Below are 26,531 nucleotides of genomic sequence, written 5' to 3' on the forward strand. Positions count from 1 at the left end.
GCTTAGATACAAGATGTGATACAGGCAGGCATGGAGGCTCTAGTACCCTGTAGTACCCCCTCTAGCTTGGATATAAGATGTGATACAGGCGGGCATTGAGGCTCTAGTACCCTGTTGTACCGCCTCTAGCTTGATTACAAGATGTGATATGGGCAGGTATGGAGGTTCTAGTACCCTATTGGGCCACCTCTAGCTTGGATACTAGATGTGATACAGGTGGGCATGAAGGCTCTAGAACCCTATTGTACCCTTTAGTACCGCCTGTAGCTTAGATACAAGATGTGATACAGGTGGGCATAGAGGCTCTAAGTACCCAGTTGTACCGCCTCTAGCTCTAATATAAGATGTGATACAGGCGGGCATTGAGGCTCTAGTACCCTGTTGTACCGCCTCTAGCTTGATTACAAGATGTGATATGGGCGGGTATGGAGGTTCTAGTACCCTGTTGGGCTACCTCTAGCTTGGATACTAGATGTGATACAGATGGGCATGAAGGCTCTAGTACCCTATTGTACCGCCTCTAGCTTGGATACAAGATGTAATACCGGCGGGCATGGAGGTTCTAGTACCCTGTTGGGGTACCTCTAGCTTTGATGTAAGATGTGATACAGGCAGACATGGAGGCTCTAGTACTCTGTTGTACCACCTCTAGCTTGGATACAAGATGTGATTCGGTATGGGCATGAAGCCTCTAGTAACCTGCTGTAGCACATCTAGCTTGGATACAAGATGTGATACAAGTGGCATAGAAGCTCTAGTACCATGTTGTACTGCCTCTAGCTTGGATACAGGATGTGATACGGGCAGGCGTGGAGGCTCTAGTACCCTGTTGTACTGCCTCTAGTTTGGATACGAGATGTGATATGGGTGGGTATGGAGGTTCTAGTACCATGTTGGGCCACCTCTAGCTTGGATACAAGATGTGATACAGGTTGGCATGGAGGATCTAGTACCCTATTGTACCGCCTCTAGCTTGGATACAAGATTTGATACGGGCAGGCATGGAGGTTCTAGTACCCTGTTGTATCACCTCTAGCTTGGATACAAGATGTGATATGGCCGGGCATGGAGGCTCTAGTACACTGTTGGGGTGCCTCTAGCTTGGATGTAAGATGTGATACAGGCAGACATGGAGGCTCTACAACCCTGTTGTACTGCCTCTAGCTTGAATGCAAGATGTGATTCGGGTGAGCATGGAACCTCTATTACCCTGTTGTACCACCTCTAGCTTGGATACAAGATGTGATACAGGCTAGCAAGGAGGCTATAGTACCCTGTTGGGCCACCTCTAGCTTGCATACAGGATGTGATATGGGTGGGGTTGGAGGCTTCAGTACCGTGTAGTACTGCCTCTAGCTTGGATACAAGATGTGATACGGATAGGTATGGAGGCTCTAGTACCCTGTTGTACCGCTCTAGCGTGGATACAAGATGTGATATGGGTGGGCATGGAGGCTCTAGTACCCTGTTGTACCGCCTTGATTGCTGAAGACAACCCAGTTCCATTCTGTAGCAGTTCAGTTTCATCGTTCACGACACCACTGCAAAACGAGGCAACGGTGGGTGGGTGTCAGAGGCAATTCATGAAATGTGTGCCGTGATACCAAAAGTGCTTCTGCAAAAGCACCTGTAAATGGTTCAAGCAGACACAGGAGCCTGTAACTTTGGTGCCACCTGTCTCTGGACAATGAACCAGTTGGAGCTGCTCCTTCTAGGTGCTTGATTTTATTTGACACTGAGTGTATACTCCATTTTTATTGGCACATAATACTATTCTACATAGCCCACATAATACTGCCATATATTTCCCCTATCCTATTTTCATGATTTGAGCACATTTCCCCACTTCCGTGTTAGATAACGCTGCAGTACCTATAGAGCCCATATCTGTACGCAGGTGGTTTTCATCAACCATTGCAATGAGGACCAGACCAGTCTGGAATGCTGCGTGGGCTGCTTCTATGGAACAGACTCTCTTGTGGAAACTCAAGCTACACTGTGCAACCACCATCAGCAGAACACTGGGAGCAGATGACACAAACATTTCATGTTTCCCTGATAGCATTCTTCTTTTTTGCATACAATCTCCAACATACAGTAATCGCTAATGACTGAATAGTTAGAAGAGCAGTTAATAAGACGAGTATTTGCTGGCCGCCCTGCCAACCAAACAAGTGACCCCAGACTATTTTACATCTGTGGTCCTGTCCCCAGTAGACTAGGGTAAATGGTGGGCTATACCTGGCACCATGGATAACTTTGGGCAATTTCTTTCCAATCTCTGGCATGTTGTTGCTTCTTCTGATACAACACATATATAAGGGAACGGCATACAATATCAGCACTATACCATTTTGCATACCTTCAAATGACGGGTACTGTAAATAGCAATTCCCTGCGTCAGTCTCAATAATAACATATCATACATGACTTCTGGGAATTTGACATTTCCTCTGGTTGCCTTGCAGATCACTCAGCAAGGTCATGCTGTACATTAAAGGGCAACCACAAGGAAACCTGTAATTCCTCACAGCCAGAGTTGGCTTTACATTGGAAGGTGGCCAGTGCTACCACCCCATATATTGTGTACTATCATACAGTGTACAAACAACTATACCAAGCCGTACCTAATTATACAGTATGGTGCTGAAATTACAATGCCAATGTTGTCCAAATACCACTAGCACACAATTGCCTAAGTAGCTGTGTTATATAGGGCTGGCACAACCATACACTGCAACAATAATATACCGTACTGTGCAGTGTAATAGTAGTAGTAGTGGCACACAATGCACAAGTAAATACCACCATAGACTGACTGAATAACAGCTCAATACATAATATATCTCTTAAAGGGGTTGTCCAATGCATAATTGTTTAAAAGGACAGGAAAAGCTTGAAAATAATAAAAATACCAGTACTTAAAGGGATAGTACAGAGGCTGGGCAAAATTTCCCTAACGTTTCCACTTATTGCCATTATTCCAAATGTCCATCTAGATTATCAAACTGAACTCCAGTACCTTTTTTGCCGCCCTTCTGCGTTCTAGCCAGCTTCAGGTTTCCACATTGTTATTTGAAATGGCTGCCAGGGAGTGCAAAAGCTACATCTCCCACAATGCCCCACTGCCAGTTACTGACAAGTGCGCATCTACAGCTGTACAAATTGTGTCATCATTGCAGAAGGCACCAGCTTTGTAAAACAAGTTATAAAATGATATTGCAAAGTGCATGTTATCGCCATATAACTTTCACTTTGAATCGCTGGAATACCCCTTTAACCAGATAATCTCCAACACTGGTGATCTCGGATAGTCTTCCATAAAGCTGTCCATGCTCTGCAGTAGCAGCAGGTATGGGGCTACCCTCGGTGTTCCTCGAGTAAGGGGCTAGGAATTGACTTTTTAAAATTAGATCTTAATGAGTTAAAACAATGGGTACTTACTCAGCCTCGGCGATCAGGCACTGCAGTCCTGCAATTTGTCTAGTTCAGTGGCAGCTTGCCTGCCAATCAGAGGCCGCCATATCACCATTCCGAACTCCTAGCATCATAGCCCCTAGGGCAGTGGTGGCAAACCTATGGCCCACATGCCAGAGGCGGCACGCAGAGCCCTTCCTGCTGTTATGCGCTGCTGTTGGCCGCTCACTACGGTAGTGAATACCGGTAGGGGTGCCGCGGCTCTTCTGCCGGTATTCACTCAGTGCTAGCGGCACTGATCCCAACGTACACTGTGACGTCAGTGTGCAGCCAGCATCCTGCTTTCCCCTCCCCCCTTAGGTTCTGCGAAAGCAGGGGAAGGAGGTCTCCGGCAGCACACACTGACCTCACAGTGTGCACCTGGGATCAACGCTGCTTGCAATGCTGAGCAGAGGAGCAGCGGTGCTTCAACGAGGAGGAGGGGGTAAGTATGTGAGCCTCGTGGGGCGTTATTACTACTGAGGGCTGCTCTGGGATGTCACTATTACCACTGGGGCCACTGTGGGGTGTCACTAATACTACTGGGGCCACTGTGGGATGTCACTATTACCACTGGGGCCACTGTGGGGTGTCACTAATACTACTGGGGCCACTGTGGGATGACATTATTACTACTGGGGCCACTGTGGGTTGTCACTATTACTACTGGGGGCGATGTGGCATGTCACTATAACTAATGTGGCCACTGAGAGATGTCACTATTACCGCTGGGGTCACTTGGGGAGGGGTTACTATTACTACTGGGGGCCACTGTAGGCTGTCACTATTACTACTGGGGGCCACTCTGGGATGTCACTATTTATGCTGGGGCTGCTGTGGGGTGTCACTATTACTACAGGGGCCAGCTGTGGGGTGTCACTATTACCGCTGGGGCTGCTGTGGGATGTCACTATTACTGCTGGGGCCGCTGTGGGAGGTCACTATTGCTGCTAGGGATGCTGTGGGATGTCACTATTACCACTGGGGCAATTGTGGGATGTCACTATTACCACTGGGGCTGCTGTGGGATGTCACTATTACTGCTGGGGCCGCTGTGGGAGGTCACTTTTGCTGCTAGGGATGCTGTGGGATGTCACTATTACCACTGGGGCAATTGTGGGATGTCACTTGTACCACTTGGGGCCACTGTGGGTGGGGGGTCACTATTGCCACTGGGGGCCACTGTGGGGGTGACACCATTACTACTGGGGGCCACTGTGGGATGTCACTATTAATACTGGGGCCACTGTGGGATGTCACTATTACTGCTGGGGCGGATGAGGGATGTCACTATTACTACTGGAGCTACTGTGGGATGCCACTATTACTACTGGGGCTGATGTGGGATGTCACTATTACTACTGGGGCCACTGTGGGATGTCACTATTAATACTGGGGCCACTGTGGGATGTCACTATTACTACTGGGGCGGCTGAGGGATGTCACTATTACTATTGGAGCTACTGTGGGATGCCACTATTACTACTGGGGCTGATGTGGGATGTCACTATTACTACTGGGGCCATGGTGGGATATCACTATTACCGCTGGGGCCACTATGGAATGTCACTATTACCGCTGGGGCCGCTGTGGGATGTCACTATTACTGCTGGGGCTGCTGTGGGATGTCATTATTACCACTGGGGCTGCTGTGGGATGTCACTATAACTAAATAAGTGGGTTTTGGGTTGCAGTTTGGGCACTCAGTCTCTAAAAGGTTCGCCATCACTGTCCTAAGGTTTGAGTGCTAATGCTAGGAGAATGGGCGGTGACACTGCGGTCTCTGATTAGCAGGCAGCAGTCACCAAATTTCCGCAGTGGCCCTCTTACCAGGCCCCTTTCCCCGTTACATCCCCGACGAAATTCCGGCAACCAAATACACAGAGAATAGAACCCATTGTGACCAATGAGTTCATTCTCACTAGTATAGCATATTGGTGGAATTTCCAGCACACAAAAAGAAAGCCCCTGACCTATCTTCTGAGTGTATTATGCTGACAAACACGGCCGTTCACACAATAATGGCCATGTTTACCAGCGTAAGAACAGCCTGCCATGTGTTCACAGCACCCTAGGGTGCCGTAGAGACATGTCAGGGACCCTGGGATATGATTGTTAGACTTACCGGGGTCCCCCTTGACACTCAGTCCTCCTCCGAAGCTGGCAGCATCTCGCTTTGGTATAGTAAAATGAGAAGCTGCTGATGCAGAGGAGACGTCGGGCTGTCATCGTGGAGTAAAATCGCATCCTCAGGTCCTTGTCATGTCACTTCGGTTAGGATGTATGACAAGGTAACATAAGCTGGGTTTTGCCGTTGGTATTAGAATTTTTTTTTTCTTCTGGCCGGCCGAGACCCAGTAGGTCCAGGCCTCCTGGCTACGGGTCGGGCTCCCCCCATGTGGGGGCAACGGTTGGGGCTGCAGATGGGTAAGTACCCTATGTTTTAACTCCTTCGGATCTAAAATGTCAACCCCTTTAATAACCTGTAGCACCCTCTTTAGCAGCAGTCACCTCCATCCTGCATTTCATGTAGCTGCAAATAGGATTTGCACAGTGCTGAGGAGGAATTTTGGACCATGAATTCTTCTTCAATGGAAGTCTTCAAACAGACGCTGCTAGTATGGCATTATGGGGGGAAAAAGTCTTTGCATGGGTGTAACTATAGGGCATGCGGTTGCACCCAGGCCCAGTGCCCTTAGGGGGCCTATAAGGTCTATCTTCTCCATACAGTAGTATGAATAAAGCATTATAGTTTGGGGGCCCTGTTACAGATTTTGCATTGGGGCCCCAAATCTTCAAGTTACACCTGTGAGTCTTCGTATTGTAAAATAAACCCCTTCTACTTCTCTGGATAGGGGTTTCCATCCCATTACTAATTACAAGCTATACTTTTTAATGTCGATTACATTTTTCCTTGGGTATCGTTTTCCGTGACTCCATACCCATTTCTTACATTCGTACGGGGTTGTTTCTGCAGGATGTCTGCAAACACTATTAGCATTTCTGCAACAAGCATGCTCTTATGGTTTACGATCTGTTGGGTTCAGTCATTTTGCATGTCAACACATCGATAGTTGGATGTGTCGGAATTCCTTCCCGAGCCGGGTTGTTACATAGTAGACACTTGTATGTAGAATCTCTAACCACGCACAACTATTACGGTGCAATGAATGGCGCTGAGGAGGGTGTCTTGGCCATTGCTTCTTTAACCTTTGCATCCTTCCACAGGTACTTTGACTTGGCCTACGTTGACAGATGCTGCTGTTTCTAGTATTTTCTACGTTCTTTGCAGCTATGGTCTATGCGGTGGGTGCATCATTGACAAATCTCTGCTAGGTGAAGGCACAGCAAGCTGGCTGGAGCACACTGAAGGTTCATTCTGCTTCTGGGAGTGGTTTCTGCCATGTCCCCACCTCACTAGAGGCAGCACTGAGAGCAAAACAGGAAGGAAGGAGTCCAGCAGAGCAGAGCTGGAGCACACACCACTCTATGTATACCCAATGCTAGGAGCTTGCACACAATGTGCTGCTGGAGGTGAGGCTGCCCATGCCCAGGATCTATGCAACAAGAGGGCAGCTGCTTGTCAAGGAAGCTTGCTAGGAACCAGAGATGTGTGATCTGCATTGCACTCATTCATGATCATGGAGATTGAAAACATTGTGGCCAACACTGTGTTGCTGAAAGCCAGGGAAGGTAAGAGGAGGCAGTGTGGGTGGGGAGAAGCAATGAGAACAGGCTGCTGCTCCATCTGCATGTAGACAGGCATGCATGGTATGTGCATATGGGCACAAGGGGGTGATTGCTCTTCTTCACTTCTCAGCATTACTCCATGAGTATATGGCATGAATATCAGGGAGGTAATGCAGGGGAATACTGGTGGCTTCGTGCAATGACTCCTGCACAGGCCAGCTCATCAATAATCTCCTATGCTGCAGATCAGCCTATATGTTCTAGTGCATCAACCTGTGGAAGTGTGCACAGCCTCATATGCGGGACATACCTTTTGGTGCATGGTTGATTCTTGGATGCATTATTGTGTTACGTGATCGATAGTAGTGCGCTTCAGGTCACTTGCTGCTACTTTGGTCACATCATTCGATTTGATTCGCAACAATGTATCTTCAGTGTGGCAGCAAATTAATTCAGAAGGGAACAGAATTGTTGCAGAGTTATGAGTTAAACTGCAATTGTTTTGTTACAGAACAGCGTTGGGTTAGTAATAACGTTTCCCGTTGGGTAGTTTCGTATTAGCCTATGTGCTGGATTGTTGCACAGCACTTCTACTACGTACTTCTGTAAGGATCAAATCTGACAGTTCTTACACAATTGCAATCCACTTTTTCTGCACAATTTGCAGTGTTGTGTGATCACCATTGAGTGCTACAGAAAATGACAATGAAGGATCGCATTGCACACAACCTAAAAATTAGGCTGGATTCATGCGAGCGTATGCGTTTCGTTTTTGCGCATCGCCGTTTGCGTATTTGTGCACACAGCTGTTTTTTTTCTGTACTTTTGGCATGCGCAAATCGTGCGCAATTGCAAAAAAAAGCCCACAGCCATAGTCCCGTATGTTGAAATGGCTTATTAGGACATATGAGACTTGGCTATTTTTCTGCGCAAATGCATAGGAAAATAGAACACGCATTTGCGCAAAGGAATCGTGCATGCAAAATACACGCTAATGAACAAACGCATTGAAATTGATGAGTTCTATGCACTGTATATTGCTTGTGCAAATACGGTCGTGTGAATAAGCCCTGTCCTTCTGCATAGAATGTACAACCAACCGCAGTTGTCAGCTGGAGGCAGTGGATGATTTTTTTTTTTTTTTTTTTTTTTTAAAGCTCATCATTTCACAATGCACTTTAGAAGAATTAAATTGCGTAATTTCTACCGGTCATAGACGACCACTAGTGACAGCCGTCATACTTTTCTAACAGCTTCCTGCACTTTTAAAAAATAGCAAAAACTTTTTACTAATACTTCACGATTGTGTGAACCCTTCAACCCTTAAATAGAAAAAAAAATGCTACTTGTGTTGGAAGTGCTCTGAAATTTCCGGTGCTTTATCTCGCGTGTACAAAGACTTAGAAACGTAATAATGATAGTATGTAAAACCTATTCTGCTGCCTATAGTCCGCATTACTGGTGCACTGACGTGAACGGGTAGTGCAGGCAGATTGATTGAGTTACGGGTACGTGGTGTCCTCTGCCATCAGCACACACCTTCTACAACTTTTTACCTTTTGAGGGAGTAGAATAGGGAATGAATGGTAAACAAGCTACAGGTTGTGCCAGCGCCAATTGGGCGTCATTTTTGTAGAAATTTGGCTTCAGCTGCATCGATATTTGGCACCGATTGCACATAGTGGAGCGTATTTATGAATACTGACATATACCCTCCTCCCTTCAACAGTGCATAATATTTTTCTACCCTGCACAGTTCTCCTTCACAATGCTCTGTTCCAGTTGAGGAATAGACAGACAATGCCAGGAAATGTTTTGTAAATATGTTGCATTTACACTAATGCTTTGATACATTTTCTTGAATCGTTCATTTGTTGCTACCCGCTGCAGATAAAGTACCTTTTAAATGCCATTACTCTTCAGAATTGAACAGGTTAAATTGCACAATGCACTCAACGCAGGGCATTTTAGGTCAGTAAATTAAAAAAAACCTTCTATATCTTCTACTAATGCTTTCAGCTGCGTGATAAATCATACCACATGCGGCTTCTGGCTTCCAGAAGAACAATGCTACTTTTTGGTTGTTTTTTTGCATTGAACGTCTTCTACTGTTTCATCAGTGACTTCGTTTTAGCAAGTAGCTGCTTATCTCTGTACGCCACAAAGTCTTAGAAGTGTTTTCTTTCCACCCATGTCGATAAGGTCTCTTCTAGACGACGTTAGATTTAGACTGTCACAAGATTATTACACCCATAGGCATCCATTAAAGGGGTATTCCAGGACATTTTTAACTTTTTCTATTGATGACTGATAGGTCATTTTAAATGATCGGTGGTGATCTGCCGCTTGGGATCCCTAATGATCAATTGATTCTCAATGCAGGAAGCAGAAGGCGCTGACCTTTTAGCAGCGGCTCAGGTTGATGTTGCATTGAATTCAATGGGAGCTGTGCCTGCAATACCAACCCGGGCCGCTGCACTTGGGTCAGCGCTTCCTGCTGCTGAGACCCCGATTAACTCCAGAACAGGACTCCCTTCTCCTCCTGCAGTGACGTCACAATAAATGGAGTGCGCTATATTTATTTCAGCGGGGTTAACGGATGCTGCTCAGATATCTCGGTAATCCCATTGACAGTTAATGTAGTGCGGTTGCACAACCAGCGCTCCATGCAGTCTCTACTGGCTGTGTAGGGTGCAGTAACCCCTTAGTGAAGAGGACAGGGGACACAGGATCCCCGTTCTTGAGTTTGGTGGGAGTCTTAGCAGTGAGACCCCCCACTGATCAGCCAGTTATCCCCTACCCTATGGCTAGGGGATAAATTGCAGTTTTGGTTCAACCCCTTTAACCTCCATGGTACCAGTGCAACACTCAGATCTCCAATGGTTAACCAGACTGGACTTAGTTCACAGTAAACTTCTATGGTGGTCTAAGTTCAGTAGCATAAGGTGTTGCGGCCGTGAAATGTATACTAAAATGCAGCCGTATGAAAGCGGTCTAAGGTATTTTTAGACTTTTTCTAATTTTTGCGGATTTTGGTGCAGATCTGCAGAAAATTCAGAATTTCCGCAGATCTGTAACAAATCAGTGACATATGAGCGCACCCTGTACTACAGCAGCCAGTTTTTGCTGCTCGGCGGATGAAATGCTGCCTGCTGTACATGACACTTGCAGGAGATGGAGGGAATCGGACATTTCTAGTCATGCATACGTTGATTCTCATGATGGTCGGAGTATGCTTTTGTGATATATTAGGTGACTACACGGTTTGAAATCCCAGACTTATGTGTAATCTGTAGTAATAATACATAATATGATGTAATATAATAAAACTCTCCGTGAGCCTCCTGTCCAGAATTTCTATTCAAACCTCTTTTAAATTCTGGTTTAATATAATTTTAATTAGATAATTTCAAATTAATACCGGAAGTCATTTTATGGACACATGGAAGGAAACGCAGCGCAACTGAGATCCAGGTTTTCCCAGCATGTATATGGGGGAGTTGTAGCTCCCCTAGGGGAAGGCTTTTCTGTTTTTCTGTTCTGTCCTAAGAGCTCCTTCACACTAGCGATTGTGATATCACCGCGAGAAAATCATGTCAAAAACTTTTTTGAGCGTCAGCACTGCTTTTTCTAGCAAAAACATTACTGCTAATTGCAATTTCTCGCGCGTTTTTATCGCACGATTTTGCCATGATAGTTTTAGCACGGAGGTCAATAGGACTTTCTAATGTTAACCTTTCGCAGTCCACTGTCTGACATCTGAAGACACTATGATTTAAGGCTGTACAGCTCCGATGTTGGAAGACATCTGTCGGGGTTCTCTTACTGTATATTGCCAGCCTCTTTGCTGTCGGAGCCTGTCCAACGTGTCACCTCATGCAGTACTGGCTTTAGCCAGCAGATAGCACCATTGTTTAACGGCATAAAAAGAGTAAGCCCCCTAGGAAAACCAGGATACAAATTGGATTGTAAAGGGTTAAAAGTGCATCACATTGCACAAAAATTTCGAATTTGTGCTTTGCGCTGCAATAAAAATGAGGCTCCATAAGGAAACATTGGAGATAAAAAAAATTAAAAAAAAGAAAAAAAAAAGGTAAAACGCAGAATGATAGGACAGGCTGTGTTCTCTTTCCCTTTAGCGCAACATTGCATGAGTGAAAACATCACAATTGTTAAGGAAACCATTGAAAATCATTGGTTTTAAAATTCTGCATTTCACTCACTCTCGCACCATCTAATTTTGTTTTTCTTTTTTATATCGCCAGTGTGAGAGCGCCCTAACACTAGTTCCACACGGGTGATCGCTATTTTGCCGCAAGAAAATCCTGTCTTTGTTTCAGCATTTTGGTTTTTTTTAGAATAGTCTCGCATCACATTGCTGCCGCCTGTGAAGGAATTGCATAATTTTTTTTTATTGCGAATGTCAATAGAACTTTTTTAATGTTAAAATCGCATTGCAACACAAGCTTGTTGCGTTAGGACGCCATGAAAAGGAGGCTCCATAGGGAAACATGGGAGATAAAAAATCGCAGAAAGATAGAGCATGCCACGATTTTTTTTTTTGTTCTCCCAACATCGCATCAGTGAAAACATCACAGATGGGAAGGAAACTATTGAAAATCACTGGTTTCAAAATCTGCTTTTTTACTGGCTCTCGCAGTGCACAAAACTTGCGCAAGTTTCTCGCCTGTGTGAAACCACCCTAAGAGTAGAATCCCAATTGATTTCAGTGGGACTTATTTAGTTTTAGTTTGCTTCTGCTCCGTCTGGTTTCTGTTTTTTTGTTTTTTTTTAATCTTTTACAGAAAGGAAAGACGGACCTGCAGGACTTTTTTTTTCCATTTTAAGAACCAAAATGGGCAGAATGAAGCTTCCCCCCCCCCCCCCCCCCCTGCACTTTGTACTCTATGGGGAATGGACACAAATGGAAATTATGATGCGTTTAAAGCATCGGAGCGTGGCGAGCTGTAAAATTCAAACAAAAAAACTGATCCTTTAATATTTGATCATAATGGATGTTTAAGGCTCCTTTTACACGAACGTTTTGCCTGTGTTCAGCCTTTCCATCAATCTGTTCCGTTCTTGAAGCAGACTAACGAAAGTAAAACTGAAATAAACCCCGAAATGAGCTCTAATGCAGGTGTGAAATCATCCTAAAGCCGGCTTAACGTGCATAAGCGTATTTGCGTTCACTTAAGTGCTGCATATTTGCGGAATGAACTATGCTTTTTGCGTGCGCATCGGCCTATTTTTCTGTACTTTTTGCCCCCGAAAGGCATGTTTATTCCAGTTCAGTTCCAGATGTGGGTTTTTGTTTTTTTTAAGCACCCCCTCATTGATTTCCATGGGGACACTTTGTATATAGAGCATGTTCTGTTTTTTATTTTATTTTTTGGGGGGGGAAATGCGAATAAGCGTATTTAAATCAATTAGTCCTATTCACTGCATATTGCGCGCACAAATACGCCAGTGTGACCCCGGCCTAAGGCAACTTTTTTTTCTCTTAGTTTGAAAAGAAAAAAAAAATACACATCTGCTGATAACAGATACAAGAACGCACCTGTCAGCCCACTGTTATACAGATTAGGCTCATCATATTTCCTTTCTTCTGTTTCATTATGGAACAGAGGAACAAAAATAAAACAGATAGGCCCTGCCGGGTTCTGTCATTTTGACCTAACGTAACCCACTGACTATAATGAGTCCTGTCCAGTTCCACGTAAGGGTTCCGTCATTTTACCAGAAAAAATAGCATCGCATGCTACAGTATATATATATATTTTTCTTACATTTATGCCGGAACCAATGGGTGGAACAAGTTGACGGAAATCTAAACAGTATGATAAAAATGTAAGTCAGATTTTATAAAACTTCTGACATACAAGTTTATATCAGTCGTAGACTATATGTGAGGACCCTCTCAAATCCCTAGTATGAATTGGCACCTGTTGCTCTTCCAAGAGAGTAGAGAAATGGGAACTATGGATAGGCACACAATGGCCGCTTTTGTTGCAGAGTAAGAAAAGAAGGGAATGCAGTACTTGGATACATGGGAGGGCCAGTTAGTACCACTCACCCGCTGCGAGTCATCGGAACAGCCATAGGATGGATTCCATAGGAAGAATAAGGCAGTGGTTTATTACTACTAAGGCAGGGTTCACATGGGGCGTATTCCCGTCGGAAATCTCGCGGTTTGGCCACAGCAAAAACCGCGAGATTTCCGCCGGGAGAACCGCCGCGGTTTAAGCTGCGGCGGCTTTGAAGTGGCCCGGCCGCTTGCTTCTCCGTTGTGGCCGGCTCTCTCATAGAGGAGAGCGCGGCCGTGACATAAACAAAAAAAGAAAAGATAAACAGACATGCTCAATCTTCGGAAACCACAGCTGCGGCGGCCGCAGCCGCGGTTTCATCCGGATTTACCGCTGTGGATTAGCCGCCCCGTGTGGACAAGGTTTCTGAGAAACCTCGTCCACATGGCTGGCTAATCCCGAGATTAGCGGCCGCGGGCGGTTTTTGCCACGGGCAGATCTGCTGCGGCAAAACCGCTGCAAATCCGCCCTGTGTGAACCCAGCCTTAATGCGTTTCAAGGTCTATACAGATACTCCCTTCAGCAGACATTGCCACAATAAATTTACAAACATTGATAAGCAGCAGACTGATGTGGTCACAAGTGCTTCCTGACTCATGGAGTGGTGGAATTAGTTGTTCCTTTCACCCCCAGCATATGCAAGTACTCTATTCACTAGTCCTTTTACTCTGCAACGATAGCGGCCATTTGAGAGACCATTTTTATTTTTCATTTCTCTACCGACCATGGCTTTTGGAACTGTCCATGTGGAGGTGTTAGGTGCACTGTTCAGGCACAACCCTCTGCTTCTGTGTCTGGCAGACATAGGCGTCATCCTTCTCTCCCTGTTCCCTGAGCCTATGTTCTCTTCCAGCACTCCTAGGGTTAATTGCTTCTGAGCCTCCTGCTTAGCTGATGCACCTTTTTCTAATACCCACCTTATATAGCTGCCCTGGGCCTTTTAGACAGTGCTGTAGTGTTGTTGTGAGATTCGTTCCCATTACGTCATGTTTAGCCGCTGCTTCGGCAGTTACCTTGCTATCTGCTCGTGTTCTGCGTTCTTCGTTCGTGTATGTTATCCCTCAGTCTGTTATCCTTGTGAGTCCGCATCTCTGTTTATCCTTGCCAGTTAGTTCCTCCTATGTTTCTGTACTCCCCCCACATTGTTCGTTCTTTAGTCATATAGGTGTTCTGTCCCACCTGGGTAAGTCAGCACCTAGAGGAAGACCACGTGGTTGTCCTTATTGGGACACCAGCCCCGCTTATAGGGAGGGGTTTCCCTCTCCTAGTTATCGGCTCAGGGCAAGATACTTTCCCTAGTTTCCATCTGTATATGGGGTTTGTACATCTGGTATCTTACCTCCCACGCTGGGATCGGCTGTCAGCGGTGCTGAATTGGATCATCACCTACCCAGTAGGTTGACACAGTGGTTCCATAGCCGTTAGAAGGGTGGCAGTTCACCTAATTTAGAACAGACGTCTATGAAGACCGCTTCTTCTAAAATAGTTTAGGCGAACCTGGATATTAGTGTGGCATCCTCTGAAGCCACACACTTGATGGGTGACCCATCTTATATTCATTGTTCACATCCCTCCGTATTCCGTTGGCACCATAGAGTATTAGATTTATTTGCTCTTCCAAGAGTGTATCCTTCTTGGTTTTCATTGGTGATGACACTAATGAATTCGTCATGTGTATTTCTGTTCAGTCCCTTTTGTATGGCAGTACCATTAATATGGCTTTCAGAGTTGCAAAGTTTGCTGACTTCTATGCATGCATCATGTAGCACTTCTCACTATGAACTGTTGCAGAAGTTTTGAGATCAACCCTTTAATTCTGTACCGCTACTCTACTCCTGAACCCATGTTACTCGCATGCCAGAAATATCATGAGTAGGGCCAGTTTATTACAATTGATAATGTGTTCTGTGCTAAATCACCCCAGTGATGTAGTGTGCAGGAGCTGAAAAACATTAGCTCATTTGCTGTGGGGCCTCACAACTCATTTCAGAATCCCAGAGGCGCACAAGTACTTAAACATATTCCTGAGAACATTTCTAACTTTAGATACAACTTGCTATATTTAAACTGGCTATCTGAATTTCTTGCCTATTATCCAGCCTGTATTGTACATTCCAATAGAGTAATAATGTCCAGAGATGGCGGACAGGGCAGGTGATTGGTCACCGAAAGGAAGTGAGGCTTGGAAAGAACAATTCTATTCACGGTTCCGAGAATGGTGCAAAAAGTGGTAACAACTATTTTAAATTCCGAATCCATTTCTATCATGTATCAAGATGAAGCACATTTTCTTACTCTACTCTCCTTGGGAGGAGCATTCTCATTGGTGCCCTCTGTGGAGTAATAGATTATGTATAACGTGCCAAGACCAGTTTGGAAAGAGAAGTGACAATTGATGCTAATGTATATCAAGTTGGGAAAGCAGTTATCGCCTTCCATACGCAGTCAGTCAGTCAGTCATAATCAACAAATACCCCTTCTATGTGATAGCTGAGTTGGATCTTGGTAATAGGGAAAGGAAATTCTTTCCCTTTTTTGGAAATTTTATACCCTGTCTCTTATGTTGAGATCCAGTCATCTTGATGATCATCAAAGACCTACTGCGGAGTGGATCTTCCAAATGTGCTGGGCAAGGTATAGAATAAGCTTCTGCTATCAGCATTGTCTGCATTATTAAAGGGGTTGTACCAGAATTTCAAGTTTTGAAACTCTTTTTTTTTTTTTTTTTCTCAGATGGTCATGTGATCTCAATTGTGACCGACTCAGATCTACTTGGGGTTATGCTTTTCTAAAACTAGTGAATTTCTCATTGTGACCGCTGTTGCATGAATCCTACCACAGAAACTGCCTATATGGGGACACAGGCACTCCTGTTACAGTTACTAATTATAATCACACAGCTCCTGTCATACAAGTATAATAGAGGAGATCACAACTCATCCTCCTGACTGTATACTTTTGAACTGCAGCTTATTTAGGTGGACATGGAAGGTAATGATAATTAAACTAGCCCCTGATAGGCAGAAATAGTATAGCCTCTAGATTATGTTTTGCTGATGCATAATGGAATAGATGTGAAAGTGAAACCAAAATCTTTTACCATCAGGATGGTGGTTGATGAGCATCAGAAAGGGGGATGCACTGCATGGAAGTGGCTGCAATACACAAACATCTCCAGAGTGTGATAGGCAATCAGTTGTGGAGGGTAGGGATAGTACAATGGGTTTTTGCTGGAGTGGTCCTTTTAACATCACATAGCTGAGATTATATTGGAAGTATTAACATCACTATAATGAGCCATAAGCCTTGGCAATACAAGAATTTACTAGTTCTGTTCCATATGATAGACTGGCTAATATACCCGGCTTCGCCTGAGTTAATTTGGTACAGGTACATGTTGTTCGCACAGAAAATTTTATGAAGTCGTGGTTACTTCAAAAGAACCGAGGAATAAAATACATATACACATAGAGGAGCGTTAGATTCTCCTCAGGCTGCATGTACCGATGTCCCTCTGCAGAATGTGCCACCCCTCCCACTCTCCTCACTTTTTACCCTGAAAGGTAGCTCCCCTTTTTATTAAAATGTAACCCCAGACTGGAGATTGTAGCCCGTTCTTAGCCTTAAAGTCATGTTCCATTCCTGCAGTCCTTATGTACTTTACAGCCATCCAGTATATATACATAAAGGTGAGGTAGATTCTCCCCAGTATATACACACGCACAGAGGCGAGGTGGGTTCTCCTCAGTATATACGCACGCACAGAGGCGAGGTGGGTTCGCCTCAGTATGTACGCACGCACAGAGGCGAGGTGGGTTCTCCTCAGTATGTACGCACGCACAGAGGCGAGGTGGGTTCTCCTCAGTATGTACGCACGCACAGAGGCGAGGTGGGTTCTCCTCAGTATGTACGCACGCACAGAGGCGAGGTGGGTTCTCCTCAGTATGTACGCACGCACAGAGGCGAGGTGGGTTCTCCTCAGTATGTACGCACGCACAGAGGCGAGGTGGGTTCTCCTCAGTATGTACGCACGCACAGAGGCGAGGTGGGTTCTCCTCAGTATGTACGCACGCACAGAGGCGAGGTGGGTTCTCCTCAGTATGTACGCACGCACAGAGGCGAGGTGGGTTCTCCTCAGTATGTACGCACGCACAGAGGCGAGGTGGGTTCTCCTCAGTATGTACGCACGCACAGAGGCGAGGTGGGTTCTCCTCAGTATGTACGCACGCACAGAGGCGAGGTGGGTTCTTCTCAGTATGTACGCACGCACAGAGGCGAGGTGGGTTCTCCTCAGTATGTACGCACGCACAGAGGCGAGGTGGGTTCTCCTCAGTATGTACGCACGCACAGAGGCGAGGTGGGTTCTCCTCAGTATGTACGCACGCACAGAGGCGAGGTGGGTTCTCCTCAGTATGTACGCACGCACAGAGGCGAGGTGGGTTCTCCTCAGTATGTACGCACGCACAGAGGCGAGGTGGGTTCTCCTCAGTATCTACGCACGCACAGAGGCGAGGTGGGTTCTCCTCAGTATCTACGCACGCACAGAGGCGAGGTGGGTTCTCCTCAGTATCTACGCACGCACAGAGGCGAGGTGGGTTCTCCTCAGTATGTACGCACGCACAGAGGTGAGGTGGGTTCTCCTCAGTATGTACGCACGCACAGAGGCGAGGTGGGTTCTCCTCAGTATGTACGCACGCACAGAGGCGAGGTGGGTTCTCCTCAGTATGTACGCACGCACAGAGGCGAGGTGGGTTCTCCTCAGTATATACGCACGCACAGAGGCGAGGTGGGTTCTCCTCAGTATATACGCACGCACAGAGGCGAGGTGGGTTCTCCTCAGTATATACGCACGCACAGAGGCGAGGTGGGTTCGCCTCAGTATATACGCACGCACAGAGGCGAGGTGGGTTCGCCTCAGTCTACAAATCATTTCCCTAAGTTTTATGGTTTCTGAGAAAAGAACTATCTCATGTATTACAGATTTTCACACTCAGTTATGAATATTGAAGTTGTGACCCCTTTACTTTTCCTATTTGAAACCTAGAATGGTTGTACCAAATTTCACATCTGTACAACAGTGGGATGTTAGAGAATTAGTGGCGAGTCAGTCATTGAGGGCTTTTTCCTATATATATCATTATAACCGGCCCTCTAGCTAGCTATCTAATGGATCTTGGAGCTGTTCCAATGAGTCAAGATACCAGCGCTGGATACAGAGCCAAAAGCCCTCTGTGCTTGCCCCTTATTTTAGCATTCTAGCTCTCAAATTCGTTAGTATAGAGGACCTGTTATGGCATAAAATCAGTGGGATTGGCTGTATGGAACAATATGTCAAGTGGGTAGTCCTCAACGTTCATTCTCAATGGGTGACATTGAACTGTCAATTTCGTATATTGAGGATGGAGGTGAGAATGGAAAAAAATGGGGATAGAAAGTGTCAGTCTTGCCATGGCTGTGGAGCTATGCACCCAGTTTCATTGACTATATCCAATGACATGTCCCCTTTAAATGAAGCTTCGTGTTGAGTAGTCACAATCCATCAGCAAGTCGATTATAACCTAAAATGATTGACTTTGACCGGGGGAATTAGTGAGGTCAATAACTAACACTGAATAGTCCTAGAATTGCATGAATCACAGATCCGTAATATATTGCATTAGTAGGGGGTGGTAGCTGTAGGGTGTATTATAAATGACACATGGTAGGTGGGGGGCGCAAGGCAAGTTTTGCATTGGGCCCCAGGAGCTTTAAAGTTACGCCCTTGTTTGCGCACTCCTTACTGCACACATGTATCCTATGACAGCCTGTTGATGGATTTGTTAGGTAATTGCAGGGATTTTGAAGTCTTTGATAACTTAATGCAATTGCATTTTATACAATTCTTTAATGGGTCCCTTTATAGAAGATGCAAAGAAAGTGCTTCACCTTCATAAGTGCCAACCATAACCTGGTGAATTTCTGTTATGAATATTAGTGTGTCTGCAGAAATCGGAAGAAGTTCGTTCTTAATAATAAATGAAGATGCTGAAATTGTATTGATCTGACCACTGTTAACATTTTCTGATTACGGGTAAATAAGGAGATGAAATAAATATATACCTCATCCTGTCCAGTCTGCTGTCCTGAAGCACTGTAAGATCTGTCTACTTGTCTTATCGTAATAGTTTTATTGATCTCCGCTGCCCAGATGTACTCCATCTTTCCATGAGGAGACAAGAACGGTGCAGAGAGAAGGAGAAAGCCATGCACTTAATGCCCCGGGCCCCAGTTGACTCGGGGTGCACATTTTATAGCCATTAAGGAGGTTTCCCTCAATGAAGGTGGCTCTTTAGACGGATGGGGATGCTATCTTGGGGCTGGCTCGGTAGACTGAATTGGATTTATGCATCTCTACAGTCATTGATTGACTGTTGACAGTCAGGGTTTGCAAAAGTAACCTGAAACCTGCCTTCAGAGCCAGAGTGAGATCATTTCCTTTAATACTCTAGATGTTAACTGTTGTAAAGCCAGTCCTTCATGCATCTGTCATATCCAGTGGTATGATTTGGAGTTCGTAAATATGTCTAATGAACTTTGAATACTGTAGAATATTTTTTCCAATCTGACCCCCCCCCCCTTTGTTTAGCTAAGCCTGAGTATCGTGTCCCGATCAACTATCATATGAAAAGTCAGGTCTCCCAGTATTAACGGGGGTGTCCAGTTCAGAAAAATCATAGGAACAGCCAATGAGTGCTTTTGCTATCCTTTTGTATCTTTTTACTTTTGAGAATACTATTGATAACCTATCCTTAGAATAGGTTATCAATAGTTGATCAGCTGGGGTCCGTCGCTTGGGACCCCGACTGATCAGCTGAGCGGGCGCATGCTGTCAGCGCTGCAAATACACAGAGGTCGGAGCGGAAGTCCCCGCACCGACCTCTGTGTAGTAGCGGGCACTTGTAATTGCAACTGGAACGGCTCGCGTTGATTTCAATGACTCATTAAAGTAGCCGTCTTTAGTCGATATAAAATCGTTACACAATCAAGGCATTCTTTCTACTATTAAATTCAGATATTGTTCAGAAATTTCTTCCAAACGTTGTTGCAGAAGTTCCCACAAATATGCTGCATTGCAGGATGCTTTGCTTTCACCTACTGTCTAGTTCATTCCAAACAAGCTCATCAGAGTTTAAACTTGGAGACTGTGCAGGCCATTACATTCTTTGAAGCCTACCGGCTTCTTCTTGCCATCTCAAGTAGTTGTGACATAACCTAGAAGTATGTTTTGGATCATTGTGTTGCTGTAATATTATCTCTTGACCAACTAGGCAGACACCAGAGGGTATTGCATGGCAAATATAAATGCTGTGGTAGCCCTTTTTGTCCAGTCACCCTATGCAAGCTGCCAACTCTGGATTCAGCAAACGAGCCCCAGATCATCACGCTTCCTCCTCCATGTTTGACAGTTAATGTCTCACACTTAGGAACCATCCTACTAGACGGCATACCAATTTATTTTGCAATCGTAGCAGTGGCTTTCTTAACGATATTCTTCCTCTCAAACCTGCAGGTAGAAGTTTTCTCTTCACAGTTGAAATGGAAACTAGTTTACTTTTTGCCGCATTAAGCTGTGCTTGAAGATTTTGTGTTGTGAGCCGCCGATCATGCAAACTGTTGACTCTCAAAAACTTGTAATCTGATTTTGTAGTGGCTTTTCATTTTCCAGACCTCTTACTGCCCTAGTTGACTCCAATTTCCAAGTCCTTTTGATAGTATAGGAAACTATAGACTGCCACCTTGGCTTTCTTTGCAATTTCTCTGTAGAACAGATCTACACTTCTAAAGGGTTAAAATTATCTGTATGTCTTCTTTGGTTAATTGCCTTTTTCTTGCTATTATAATAGAAAATATGCTCAGTCCTGAAAAGCAAAACTGCCTAAATCCTCCCCTAGGGTGTTTGTAATGCAGTTCAAACACTGGTTCTACAGAATCAGAGGGTTTGAAAGTAATCTACAAAACCTGAGACACCTGTAGGAATCATTTGCATCTAGTTTCTAACCATAATTTGCTTTCTGTGCTGTAAAGCAGCTGTCCAGGCTGAACTGGATGGACATTTGTCTTTTTTCAGCCTAGCATACGATATTACTATGTTTCAGTTGTGTATGCAGATTTCCCTTTCTCTAAAACTTCTGTAATATTCACTTCCATAGATCGCTTCTCTTTACCCTCCTGCAGAAAAGACTGTTATCAGGGAGGAGTTGTTGATAATCAGGGAGTGTAATTTTTAAAGGCCATTTACACCTGTAGTTCACCTGACCGCATGTGGAAGAGCTATGGCAGTAATAGACTGGATCTGATTACAGGGAACCTGTCACGATATATTTATTTATTTTATATGTCTTAGGGTGCCTGTCCACGGGCGTGATTTCGCCGGCCGACGCTTTTCCATAGCATTGCTATAGAAAGCGTCGGCACTAAAGATGAGCGAACATACTCACTTAGGGCAATTGCTCGATCGAGCATTGCCCTTAGTGAGTGCTTTCCCGCTAGGGAGCAAAGATTCGGCGGGGGAGAGCGGGGAGGAGCCGAGGGGAGATCTCTCTCCCGCTCCCCCCTGCTGACTGCCGCAACTCACCTGTCACCCGCGCCGGCACCCTAACCTTTGCTCCCGAGCGGGCAGGTACTTGCTAAGGACAATACTCGCTCGAGCAATTGTCCTTAGCGAGTATGCTCGCTCATCTCTAGTCAGCACCTGTCCACAAGCGGAGAATCATTGCGATTCTCTGCTCGCGGCGGGCAATTGCCCCGATTCTCCGCGGCCAGTCTATCTATCAGATAGGGCTGACAGGCGGAGAATCGGCGGCGGCGGCTCCCGCGGTGGACATCTGCCGCGGGACTTCGCATCGCCCGTGGACAGGGGGCCTTAGCATGTTCTGTGTCAGTTTGTAACTTTTTAACTAAAATATTGCCACCATGTGGTCGGATGACCACATTACACACACATATATAATATATAATAATCCCAAATGTCACTATTTGTGTACGTTGGATTTATAATCAACTTTTGTATATTTCATGTGCTGACCTTTTGGCTCTTGGCGTAAGGTGTTGGTGCTGCTCTTACATTAGCATCTCTCTGTCTATCATTGGGTTAACACCCGATACAGACATAACAGTTCATACTGTATATCAGACAACACAATTTATTAACATGCATGCTTTAGTTTGGAATTTAAAGAGTCAACTTGCTTTTGCTCGGTTTGATACATGGTGCCCTATTCATAATGTATGTATTGTCTGCAGCCTTGTGTAATTATTAGCTTTCTGCCTCAAAGCCATGTTATGCTCCAGGAGAACTTCACCGAGCAACCCATTATAGAGTGCTGTAAATAAATGATGATGTGAAATGGTAAAAGCACAAGCAAGAGTGACTGGAGTTCACTTTTTTAAGTACATTAATATTTCAGGCAGACTTCAGATACTGAACTGCAGCTCATCTAAAAGGCAGGATGCTTATTTTTTCCCCCCATATATCCGTTCAGCAATATAAAGGCAGTATTGGCCGTTAGAATCTAGGGGTACTGTATGTGGGCTAGCGGGGTAATATCATCATCTACAATGGAGAGACATACATGCGTGCAAGCAGAGGGCACAGTACATAGAACTCATGGGGCTCCATGGCGAAACTCTGAATTGCCCTTTCCCCAAAGAAAAGAAAATGTTGTGTAAGACAACATTTATAACACATGGGCTTAGATACATCAGCCCAACTTTAGTATACCTCTAAAAATTGCAGCCACCATATAATAGTCAAATACCAGTTCTACACAGTGATAGTGATTACAGTGCAGGTACCTCCAGTAATCACTGGTGACGTCTTCTCTTATGTTGTTTCTGGTGACGTCTGCTTTCTTTTTTTCTTCTCTCTCTGGGTCCAGGCCATCATGAAGAATTTTCTTAGCCATGACTCCTCTCTACACAACTACCAATCCTGCCGAAACTCAAAATGCTTCTCTCAATGCCTCCCATAATAATAGTGCCTTCTCTGTGGCCACTACTTAATAAGTGTTTGTCTGTGGCTCCTATATAGTAATAATGGCCTCCCATTTAATAAATGCCCACCTTTGTGGCCTCAGTTAGTAACGTTTGGCCCCTTTGTGGCTCCTGCTTAGTAAGAGTGTCCCCCTTTCTGACCCCTACTTGGTAATCGCGTCTCTTTGTGGCCACAACTTAATAGTGGACCCCGCTTAGTAATGGTGTCCCTTGCTTAGTATGGTGGCTCTGGCTCCATCCCACTTGCTGAACCGCTTGTAAGAAACTTGATACAAACTCTTTCAGTTACATGGACGCCGGCCGGAGCGCTCTGAGCATCCTCTGACTCCTCACCCTCCTGCACTCTCACAGCAGGTGGGGAAGGAGACATATGCTGCACTGTAGGCCCCGACTGAGGGAGAAGGAAACCCCTTTCTCCATATAAGTTCCACTTCCAGCCCTCCCACCTATTGGACATTTATGGTGATACTTTTGATTTGCCATAAATGTCTCCGATAATGGTACCAATTCAAGGTTTATTGCGCCCCTTGGAAGTGGTTTAATCTGAGAGTGTGGTTAGAAAAACTGCAGTGGCGTTTTCCTAAAAAATACTGTTTGATATCACCCTAAATAAAAACTTCCATTCAATAGAGATGGCAATTTAGGGGTTTACTGACTATTTATACCAAAACAGACTTGCTTACTTAGTATCTGTAACTATGTCTCCGTGTGCTGATTGGTGGCTCCACTCTGCCCACTGATCCGGACTAAAGGACAGATACTCTTGTGATAAAACTTCTTATAAGTAATGATTGTAACAATTATAAAATAATAAAATGTGTCTCCATTTACTGATCCAAGTGAAAAGTTCTCTTTTATTCCATTTCTGATTATTGGGAAGTCTACTTGATTGTCCCTTAACTGCAGAAGAACATTGATCCTGGGAGGAATCTTATTGCTATTACTAGTCCAGAAGGAATTGTTTTTCCTTTCCAAAGTACAAGTGACAGATGTTTCTCTAGAGGTTTCTTCTAATCTTTTTGGAAATCGATAAAGTATATTGAGTGTTATATCTGCCTTACAACGAATTTACATTGACTCATAGCTTAATGAGCATATACGGTAAGATCTACCTATGTAGCCATTTTGTTATATATTCCATTCATGTACAGTACTGTGCAAAAGTATTAGGCTGGTGTGGAAAACATGCTGCAAAGTAAGAAGGATTTCAAAAAATAGAGGTGTTAATAGTTAAAACATAAAGTGAACAAAAGAGAAATCTAAATCAAATCAATACTTGGTGTGATCACACTTTGTCTACAAAACAGCATCCGTTCTTCTAGGGACACTTGCACAAAGTTAGGGAATTTGTAGGATTGTAGTTGGGTGTTTGATTAATCAATTATACCAAACAGATGATGATTATCATCATCATTTTCATATGTAGGTTGAAACAGTCATTAACTGAAGAGCTGTGTAAGAGGCTTAAATCTGGGTAACAGACAACCTCTGCTACAAAGGTGAGGTTATGGAAGAGCTTCATGTCACATGTTATACACTATTGTAAGACTGAGCACAACAACAAGACACAAAGTACTTATACTACATTGGTATTAGTGTACCTTGACGCCACCGGAAGCTAGGGGTTTGACAGGGCTTCCATGAAGGAACGCCTCTGTCACACCCAAAGCTCCCGATTGGCTCAAGAATACCGCTGCTGCTGGCAGTGTAGTGTCTCCGTTGCTGTTCCCCCCCCCCCCCCTGCGTACCCCGGCGCTCCTGGCAGCTTACTGTCCCCGGCACTGTGCTGCCCTCCTTCTGCAGCAAATGCAGAACACGCCGACGTTTTCACCCCTCCGCAGCAGTCTGAATGGGCACCGGAGCCTCGGCCAGTCACTCCTCTGCAGGGCCTTGCTGCAGTGCCACTGCAGATGTCGATTAGAACAACTAAAAATAGTCACAAAACATAGGCTTTTGTTATAACATGCACGATGTACTGCAAAAATACCATGGTACTGGTTGGCCAGCTACTGTGTTAAGAACTACTATTGTAAAGTGTGTTTACACAACACACACCTATCAACAAATGCATTATAATATGCAAATACAAAGACAAAGGACAGTTTAAAAACCTAAATAAGCATCCAGTAGTGCATCAATAATGCTTGAGAGTGCCAATCATTAGTGGGCACTGAACCTAGACCTGCTACAATACAACTAGGTATAACACAGTAAACATTCACAGAGGCGCAAGGAACAATGAGGCCTCCCTCACACAGACGTTTTTGTATAGCGTTTAGCACTGCGATAAACGATGTACAACACTCCCATTCATTTCAATGGGGCTGCTCACACAAGTGTCAAAACGCAGCGTCTTCAACAGCCATGCATGTTCTATCTTTGGCCGTTTTCAGCCCTGCGTCGCCCATTTGAGATGAAGGGAAAGCGGTTTCAGCGCTGCTGAAAAAGTGGCACAACTTGGTACTACGTCTTTGGCAGTGCTAAACGCCAGCACTAGCTGCACTACGTAATAAAAAAAGGGGATGCTCTCCTAGCTGCCGCCGTCCGGGACTCTGCAGGGCTCCATGCAAGATCTTGGCCACTTGTCAAGCCGACAGACGATCTTCTGCTAGTGACAGGGATTGAATTCCCCGCCTCCAGCAAGAGATTGCTCTGATTGGATGAGGCTTCTGAGTGCCAGCTCCGACAATCGCAGCCAGCGCTCAATGCACCAATTGCAGCCATTCATTCAGCGCTGGCTGTGATTGGCGGAGCCAGCTGACACTCAGTGGCCTCAGCCAATCAGAGCAATCTCTTGCTGAAGGTGGGGAACTTAATCCCCATCACTGGCAGAAGATCCTCTGTGTGCTTGACAAGTGGCCGACAGAGGATCGGCCTGCACTGAGCTTTGGACAGCAGCTGGAGAGTCCCAGACGGCTGCAGCTAGGTGAGGATTGATTTTTTTTTTTTTTTCCAGCATCCTTGGGTAAGTTTTCAGCTGTGCTAAAAACGCAGCCAAAACGTTGTCAAAAATGCATGACCGTGCTGCTGAAACCGCCGTAAACGCAGCGCTAGCAAAAATAACCTCAGAAACACCAATCGGAGAGATCTAAAAATGAGAGGTAAATGTGACCAGTAAAGAAGGGTCCGGGCTGGAGGAGCGGTCCCTGCAAGCGCTATGTGTAACACCCACAACAGCAGCTTCCTCAGGGGTTTGCACCCTTCTCAGTATTTACTGCGCCTGTATCATGAGTGTGTTGTAGAAGGTGTAAGTCCAGGAAATGGAAA

General features: G+C 45.0%; 1 protein-coding gene across 1 annotated transcript in view; it reads left to right on the forward strand.

Annotated features, from left to right (window-relative positions):
* Positions 1-6,900: 6,900 nt before the first annotated feature.
* Positions 6,901-26,531, forward strand: part of GRK4 (G protein-coupled receptor kinase 4) — a 208,588-nt gene continuing 188,957 nt past the window's right edge. Inside the window, exon 1 of the mRNA XM_066573064.1 lies at positions 6,901-7,149. Within this exon, the coding sequence (XP_066429161.1) occupies positions 7,092-7,149 (58 nt within the window). The 5' untranslated portion in view covers positions 6,901-7,091. The remainder of the gene's footprint in view (positions 7,150-26,531) is intronic.

This window comes from Eleutherodactylus coqui, chromosome 7 (genome assembly GCF_035609145.1).
Source record: "Eleutherodactylus coqui strain aEleCoq1 chromosome 7, aEleCoq1.hap1, whole genome shotgun sequence".
Lineage (NCBI taxonomy): Eukaryota > Metazoa > Chordata > Amphibia > Anura > Eleutherodactylidae > Eleutherodactylus > Eleutherodactylus coqui.